The 9,199-nt window shown below is 41.3% G+C and overlaps 1 protein-coding gene across 2 annotated transcripts; it reads right to left on the reverse strand.

The window, feature by feature from the left end:
* Positions 1–445: 445 nt before the first annotated feature.
* LOC129357752 (vinculin-like) lies at positions 446–8,052 on the reverse strand. 2 transcript variants are annotated; one of them, XM_055026784.1, is made up of 3 exons: positions 7,637–8,052; positions 681–751; positions 449–608 (listed from the first exon to the last, which is right to left on the reverse strand). In XM_055026784.1, exons 1-3 carry the CDS (start codon positions 7,802–7,804, stop codon positions 482–484), a joined length of 366 nt encoding a protein of 121 aa, XP_054882759.1. In that variant the 5' UTR covers positions 7,805–8,052; the 3' UTR covers positions 449–481. The 2 variants fall into 2 exon arrangements, with proteins under 2 accessions (XP_054882760.1, XP_054882759.1); XM_055026785.1 differs by having other exon boundaries at positions 446–751; positions 7,637–8,046.
* Between the last annotated feature and the right edge of the window lie 1,147 nt (positions 8,053–9,199).

Raw genomic sequence — 9,199 nt, forward strand, 5'->3', positions numbered from 1 at the left:
TATGTTTAACTTAATTTTGGTGTCCTTCACAAATCCATGTCCAGACTTTAGAGGCAAAAGTGGCCACACATACTGTTGTTCACTCCAGATCATACTTATCATATCATAAGTGAAGCATTACAGCTGTAATGCTGTCAAAGTCCACTGCATATGAAATGAATCCAAAGCAACAAAGTTTTATGAAGAAGAAAATTAAGGGAAGAAAAGAAAAGGAAGAAGTAGTAGTTTTTGTTTGATGCAAATTTCAGTGTCCTTGAACAACTCATTCTTCTGGCTATTGATTACTTTACCATGTAAAGTACCATGAAAGGCACTTGCACCACAGTTTGAGAACCACAGAGCTGGGGCATTAACATTTGCATAAATGCTCTCTGTGAGCACCCTAAGCTTTTCTGGCAGCTCTTTGGATGCGAGCTGGAAAACAGCTAACAGCCTCTCAGCGGTCTGGATGCTGGAGCCGGACAAGCACCCGGGCTCAGCCTCAGAAGTAGCTTTTTGTTGTAGCTGGGAACGGAGCCAGGTTTCCTGACATTAAAACGCCTGGAATCCTCTTTTCAACAAGTTCTCTGTGTGCTGAGATAAAGTCCATTATTTCCAGCATTTTGACCCTGTCAGACAGAGATACAGTGGCAGTCATTTATTTTTCCAGAACATGCGCTATGGTTCAGCGATAGGCTTACTTAATAAAAGCAGGAGGCATGTCTCTCTTCATCACCTGGTCCTCTGTGGTTTGAACGGTTTCCTTCCCCACCTGAAACACACACATATTTATTCTATTATCATTAGCTGCAGCAAGACAGGAAATGTTTTTTAAAGGGCACTATTAATAGACTGAAAGGGTGAATGAGTGTGTATCAATTCACGCCTATTCCAACCATGCATGCATGTCATTTCTCATGAGCTGGGAAAAACAGCTTGGGGTCCAGTTCATTTCTCCTGTCTGTTACTCTGCAAGGAAAACTGTGTTTAATATTAAATCAGATGAAAAACATATGAAGAATTTAGTTTAATTTAATGTTAAAACTTGTAACATTACTACAGCCGAAGAGAGTAACTTGCTGCATGATTTTTCTGAAGACTCTCAGTGCTACTAAACTACATCCTTCACACACAACCGTTTTCAGCCTCATATAGGCGAGCACACCTTTTTGTACTAAACTTTATAATCACAGCTTTAATTATTTTAAATTAACTTACAGCCCTCAAACAGTCAGATAAATGCATGTGGTCTGGTATTTCAGTCTCCACATAGATTCTGAATCCCAACAGATTCCTGGTTGAAAGCTTTCAAAACATAAAATAAACTCTCTCTCTCATACACACTCACACGCGCGTGTGCACACACACACATATATGCCTGAGCATTCACACGTTTGAGATGCAATTACAGCAAAATGATGACATCAGTTTCTTCCTGCTGCTTCAGTGAAATTTTGTTAATAGACTTTTTGGCTCCAGAGATTCAGGAAACGGCAAATGGGCTGTGGTGTCTGAATGAGCTGGAGCGTTTTCTTATTTTGACCACAAAAATTATACTCAGAGTTATGGTTTATTGGTTAGTCTTAGCAATCTAACAAGAAATCATGTTCAGTGTTAGTTGGTTTTGCAAACAGAATAAAGCTCCATAATGTTCTCACAGTACCAATTGAACAATATTCATACTGTTGAACCTTTCTCATATTTTCCCACATTACAGCCACTAATTGGTTTAACTGGTATTTTATGCGATATGCCAAAAGTAGAAATGCATAATTGTAAAGTGGAAGGAAAATGATACTTGCTTTGATTTTTTTTTTTTTTTTTTTTTTTTTTTTACAAATTAAGATCTGAATAGCTTGCATGTATTTTTGTTCAACCTGAAGTCAATACTCTGTACTCCAACCTTTAGCTGCTATTAGAGCTGCTAGCCTTTGTCTCCAGCAGCTTTGCATATTTACTAAAATGTTACCCAATTCCTCTTTGCAACAGTTCAGTCAGATGAGATAGAGAGAATACCTGAGAGACAGCCAGAGATTCTCAATTAGATTATGCGTTGACCTTGGCAGAGCCAACCAAATTACTGCATAATAGCTCTAGATGTCCTGCCACTGAAGAGTTACGTCCTTTGCAGCATCTAACAGTTTATCTTACTGAATTGCTCTGTATTTAGATCCATCTATCTTCCCATCCGCTCTGAGCAGCTCCCTGTCAAAGAAAAATATTCCCACAGAATGATGCTGCCATTACCATGTTTCTCCCTGGGGGTGGTATATTTAGCGTGGAGTGTTAGGTTTCCATCCACACAGAACATTTTGCATGTATGCCAGAAAGCTAAATTTTGTTCTAATCTGGCCAGAGCATTTTTTTCTCCATATTTTTCATGTGCCTCTCACATAATGTGGCCAGCTTTAAAATGTTTTATTTATATAAGCATTGCCGTCAATATCTGTATTTTAACATTTGTTCCTTTTATGCAATGCTCTTAAACATAATTGTTTTCTTTTTGTCTTTCTACTGACATCCTGTAAAGTGCTATGGATTGCCATGTGTGTGAATGGTGCAATAAAAGAAAACATGGATTTCTGTGTCACCTGAGCTGTGGATCTCTGCAGCTCCTCCAGAGTTACTAACAGGATCTTAGCTGCTCTTGCTTAGCTTGCTAATCATGTTCTAATCTGTGTTCGACTATCACATAAAATCCCAGAGGATAAATTGTTTCAATAAAGAAAATTTTAAAACCTTTTCGTCTAATTGGAGGAAAGAGTGAGCCTTTTAAATCAAATACTGCATGTAACATTTTGTAAGAAATTGTTATATTCAGTTGCATAATAGGCATTGGGAGAAGCATAAGAAGTTTCACAGAATGTCTGCCTGCATTTGAATTATTTACAACTAATTTTCCAGAAACCATGGATTGAATACAAAAATAACATGATGTAGGAACTGAACAAGAGTTTAATTTGCAGGATGCAAATTAATTTGGAGGAACTTTAAATTCATCTTATACTTTTGTGTGAACAAAACACACATAAAAATGAATAAAGTAATGGTGCATTTTATTATAAAACCCTACTATATATTTACAAAATGGTGAAACTGAAAATGCCAAAATGACCTGATGAAACTGACCTGTCTTGAAAACTTTCTTTGTTAAAAAAAAAATACTCCTAAGGAATGCAGTTCTACAAGTGTTGCGACCCGGAAGGGTCCAGAAACTCTGTTTCCTGTAAGCAGCAACACTTGCTATTGATTGTGCAATGCATTAATAATGCAGAGTAAAGTGGTTTGCAGAGGACATTGAAGCGGGCTGTATGAGGTTTGTACATCTTTAACCCTCCTGTTGTCCTCGGCTCATGTCGACCGAGGACAAGCCCTTAAAAAATATGTTTTTCAATTGCAGCTGCATACAGAAACTTTAATCTAACAGTCCTGCATCAGAACTATGGTGTGCACAACTCAGGGGGAAGTTTAGGCTCAAGCAATCCAAATGTGAACTTTACAAAAGAAATAAAGATAACCAAACCCAGGCCTCAGGTCAGACTGACCGGAAGACTAAGGAAATCACAGCTGGACAGGCAAACAGTATGGAATGGCATCACTGATCTCCGTAAAACTGATATCTTTCAAATTTCCCCCCCCTCCTGTTGCCCGGGTGACATGACCCGAGGACAAGCCCTTATAAAACATTTTTTTAATTGCAACTGCATACAGAAACTTGAAATCTAACAGTCCTGAATCAGACCTACAGTGTTCACAACTCAGATAGAATTTTCTGCTGGAGCAATTCAAATGTGAACTTGACGAAAAAAATAAGAATAACTCCTGTTGTCTTCGGGTCAAAATGACCCGAAGACAACAGGAGGGTTAAAAGAAGTGATTGCTCCAGCAGAAAACTGACCGCTATTAATCACAGCTATCAAACTGCGCTTTGTCTCACCTAAGACTCACAACTTAAAACAGTTTCTTCAGATCTTGAATTACACAAAAATGCTTCTGTTGAGTGACTGTAACAAAACTCATCCCGACACAAGATTTTAGATGTTTGAAGTAAATAAAGAATTGTTCCTGTCCGCCACTCCGTCACTCAGGGAGTGGCCGAGTGGCGCATTCTCTTCCTCTTAAAGTCACTGATAACTTTAAACCTGAAACAGAGTATCCAAACTTCTGTTCAATAGAAGGAGAGTTTGTCCTACAACTCGAAAGTTGTGGGTTTAATTCCAAATGCTTCCAGCACCATACTACAATACCCCCATTGAGCAAGGCATCTCACCCCATTCTGCCAGATAATGTTCTAAATGCTCCAAAGTAGTGATAGTACACTTGGAACAGTGGAATTTAATTATTGAAAGTAAACTTAATGTCAGCTTGTTCTGAAATGATAAATTTGAAATATGATATCTTACTGCAACATTGATTTTGTCTTTAAATCATCTGCTTCAATCCACCAACTTGACATTGCTGGGTTTAGGGATACTGAAGATCTAGAATTAGCCTAATAATATATTTTGGTCTTAACTTATTTTAATGCCACCTTTCATTAAAAAAATGTTGGCATTTCTTCCACTGTATCATCTTCAGCTCGTTATGCATCATATCATCACTGTATTTCAGTTGACAGGCCTACTTCTCACATATGTCCTCTCCCTCTCTGTTCAGTGAAGTGTGCACTTTTTTTACTCGGTGCTAAGTCTATTTATTCCTCCTTTCTCCTCCCCCCCAAAGATGCACTCCTGAAGGAGTCCTTGTGGCTCCTTCAGGAGCAGACGCTTCTATCCCTGAGCCAGCTCTTCAATCAGCAGAACGTTACGAACGCTTTACACTTCCAACCAGATGCACCAGAAGCAGCAGTATGTCCTACATCTTTAGCTGAATCTGCATCGGCCCACGCTCAAGCTCAGGGCGGATCAAGAGTGACACTGCCTTGAGCGATTTTAAGAGTCTTCGTGGTCCAAGATCTTAAGTGCATACAAACACCCCTCCCTTCTTCAGCCCACCCTGGATGGAGTTAGCTGTAACCGTATCATTGTGCATTGGGACCCTTGTGGCGATGTTGGCCTCTTCCTGTATAGCGTACTGTGTTAACTCGGTCTGAAATGAGTCATCCATCTAAAATAAAGCCTGTGTGCTCCAAACAGCTTCACTTTTAGGTTTTGGGTGTTCTTTACATCCAGTTAACTTGATCTACCCAGCAACAGAGCGGTGGATATTTCACAAGCTGCGTTCTCAAGCAGCGTTGGTGCGCTCTTATCACCCACTTCTTTAGACTTGCAAATCTGTCAGCAAATGCATCTTTTTCTCCTCTGCCTAGAGTAAGTAGTCTGAAAGCTTTTCTGTTCCTTTTCCTAAAAATATATCAGCGATTCTCACCGCTGAGACCTTTAAGTGGATCCTTCTTCGCCTCTATCGTGATAGCTTTCTCATCATTCTGCTTTTACTGTAAATCTCCATCCTGAGAGCTTGTTCTGTGTTCAATAGCTTCCTGTGAAACTCCCTGATCCCTCCTCCCGGACTCTCATATCCATGATGTGATACCCAGCGACAAGCCTGAGGCGGCTTTTAGCCTCCTTCTGCTCGCTGTCTGAATGAAGCAGACCCACAAGAACAGAGAGAGAAAGAGAAAGTGTCTGATGGCCAGCGGACATCAAGGGCCCAATCAAGATGAATAGCATTGCATTAGAGTGGATTGACTTTCTTATCTCTAATGCAGACTGCAAATTACCCATTCATCAAATTAGTACTTCAACTCCAATCCTAAATGGAGTTGATGCAACAATTTTCTGTTTCAGAATAAACTTGAAGAGCAAATTCTTTAAATTGCAAATGACAAACAAAAAATACATAAAGTCAGGGTCTGAATAATCGAATGTCACATCAAAACATTTCTATTGACTGCATTTTATCCTGTATTTTTTTTTTTTTATGTAAGGGATAGCATGTTTACTTCTGTCTGCTGTTGAATTCTCCTGAGTGACCGAGCGAGTGAGTGAAGATCGCATCAATAACGACCTAGATTAGCATAAATGATGTATCCTATACTGATTTTTTTTTCTCCTTCCAGCCAGAGCACACACAGAAAGCATCAATATCTGATTGAAACTGGGCTCCTACTCAAAACAACCAACTCAGTTGTGTCACAGATGAAATAAAGGAGAAAGTGAAGACGAAAAAAAAAATAAAAAAATGAAACACAAGACAACAAGATGAGGGAAACCTTATTGCTGAGTTTCTTCAAGAAACCTCAAAGCTTCTGGTAGTTTGACTCAGTTTGTTGAAGCTAAAAAAAAAGCAAAACATGTCTCCAAGTGACATTTCTCCTGTCACTGGTCTCCTGTGCAGAGGAGCATCCTCTGAATTCAATCGACCCTCATTTCTTCCACCCCACAAATCTCCTACGGCTTAGCTGCCATCAGGGTTGACAAATCTCTCTCTACTGGAATACCATGAAATGTCATTTTTTGCAAGTCCAAGTCAAGGCTCAAGTCTATGTAGCCCAAGTTAACATAAGAACATTCAACACAACTGAGCACCAGAATACACATTTGTGTCAAGGCTGTGGTCACTGGATTACTCACGGTTAATTCAGCTCAGACGTAAAACACAGACAAACTTGAAAGACTTCTTTAACATTTTTTTAATAGGCAGAAGCTGTCAAAACAGCAAGATGGGAAACACAACACTGCACAATGTGACCACAGCAAAATAGTAACTCTGAGGGGACAAGTAATTACTAATAATTACTAAAAATATCTCCACTTACTGGCTCACTTACATGAAGATAAAGATTGATCATGACAAGTTTCATACCACAGGTTTTCAGAGGGCGAGTCTAAGGCCAGGTCTTTGTTTTTGTGACTCAGTTGTAGAGGATGCAAACTCAAGTGCTACTTACTGGTATCATAATGGCAATCCATACTTATATATATATATATATAATATATATATATATATATATATATATATATATATATATATATATATATATATATATATATATATATATATATATATATATATATATATATATATATTCAATCAGTATTAATCATCCAAATGACGTAAAAAAAAATAAAATAAAAAAAAACAGTAAAAACGGACTGTACAATCCTGAACTTTACAGTTCAATACTGAACAGAGGACAGGGGGCAGAAGGAGGGTGGCCAGGGGACCATTCATGACCGAACCGCCACTGGGCATCAGCACATCCCACTGTTTTAATTTTTTTAATTTTTTTTTAATACTGACCGCACCCCCTCCAACTCCAAGCTCCACTGAAAAGTTGGCATGTCTCCCTTCCAGTCTGTGCAAAGTTTGACATTTCATGTTGCGCCCTCACAGAAACTCAAGAACTAAAGCAGGAGCCTGTCACACAAACAAACACACATGCAAGCATGAACCTCAGCTGGTGCACGACAGCTTTATGTCTTTTTAATGGTGAGAGAGGAGCAAGTTGGGATTTCCAAGCCACATTTCTGGAAGCCACAGAAAATAATCAGCTGCAGCTCCAGGACAGTTTTATGGTCTCTTCTCCTCATGACTCGTGGAACTGAAAGAATGAACCATGAAGCCGGCGGCTGCATTGCACCCCCTCATCGATCTCGGCGGCTCCCAGAGCCGCTGGAAGTTTGGGACAGAAACGTGAGGCTCGGGACTCACTCACCCGCACAAGGTTGCTCACAGCCGCCTGCACCGCGGCCACCGGCACCGACAGATCCGGGATGGCTTTCCCATCCACCTCCCCCTCCTCATGCATGATGACCAGGTGGGAGATCTGCTGGGCCACCGGCTCCAGGATGCTCTCAATGGTCTTGGTGTGAAACACCGGCATCGTGAACGACTTTCAGCACAGCTCCGACGGAGGAAAAAAATAAAATAAAAGGCAGCTGGTAGCTCAGCACTGGTGATCTTTTATCCCTCTCTCTCTCGCCCTCTCTGCTTCTCTCTCTCTCTCTGCTGCTCCTCTCCTCCTCGGACGCAGGACACCGAGCTGACAGCCCAGCCCTTTCAGAGGAATCCTGCCTCCCCTCCTGATACCTCGGCGAAAGCTGGACCCGAGCGGACGGTGTCCTCCGGTGGGAGCGACCCAAATCGTGACAGAAGGAATCACCGCCCTCCCCCAATCAGAGCCAAGGAATACAGCTGCCAGGCTGCTGGGTGCGCACTGACGCTCTCCCCGCTGTACACACACACTCTGCAAACGAGAGCTCTTCCTAAATTACGTCATGCGTGCCAGTGCACCCTAAAAGGAAAGTGTTGGGGTAAGTTGATGAGTCTTGGTGGGAAGAGTTTGTGATTCTGAGATATATGGGGAGATCTGGTTGCAGGTCAAACATCTCCAAGCCATGAGGTTTGGCCCCCTCCAAAAGCTCAGCCTCTCATAGTGGGGAGCCAAATCAGTGCCTGTGCTCTTAATGTGTGAACCGAAACGGGGGAGTTTCGATCATTTTCATGAAGCTTTAAATCTCGATCTGACATTTGAGCCCTGTTCACTAAAAGGTAGGTCAGGAGTTCGTGTCTCCAGGCCTCAATGTCCAGGTCTAAATAAAGACCAAGGATTCAGCTGCTGCAGCCCGGAGCTGAAAGGAGTCTCAAAGATCACCACATGGCCCCCAGCGCGTTACCAACCTATTGCGTTAAAAACGAAGATAAAGCTCAATATTCAAGTATTGCAACAACCACCTGACAAGTCCAACGGGAAACTGTGAAACCCCTTGTTATAATGCCTCATGTCTTACTTTTGGCACACTGGCTTGGTCTTTCTGTGTGTGAGTGTGTATGGTTGTTGGTGGGGTTCCTCTGTTTCTGAAATCTGATCCTGTGTTGGGGAAACTGGAGACCCCAACAGCAAAACGAGCTGTATTTATACCCCCGACACCCCATACTGACCAAAGGGCCTGGGGCCAAGTGACCCTTGCTGTGTTTATGTATGCAGTGTGTCCTGGTGAGAATCTGCTATCCAAACAGGACAGACTGGTCTTTTATCTGCCATCTCAGCTCCTCTCGGAGGAATTGCCCTTAAACAGGAGTAAAGTGTTGCACTCGTCGCATCTCAAGACCATATATGGATTTAGCCCGAGTAAAAGAAGCAGTAATATAAACTAGCGAGTAACTGATGAGGACGAGTAAGGCAGGCTGTGATTGGTCCCAGAAGTCCTACTGTTAGCAATCTGTGTATGTGCGCTTGTCTAAACACAGTTTGATAGAAAGCAAACTGGTCTCTTTA

Source organism: Poeciliopsis prolifica, unplaced genomic scaffold, assembly GCF_027474105.1.
Source record: "Poeciliopsis prolifica strain line A6 unplaced genomic scaffold, Auburn_PproV2 SCAFFOLD297, whole genome shotgun sequence".
NCBI lineage: Eukaryota > Metazoa > Chordata > Actinopteri > Cyprinodontiformes > Poeciliidae > Poeciliopsis > Poeciliopsis prolifica.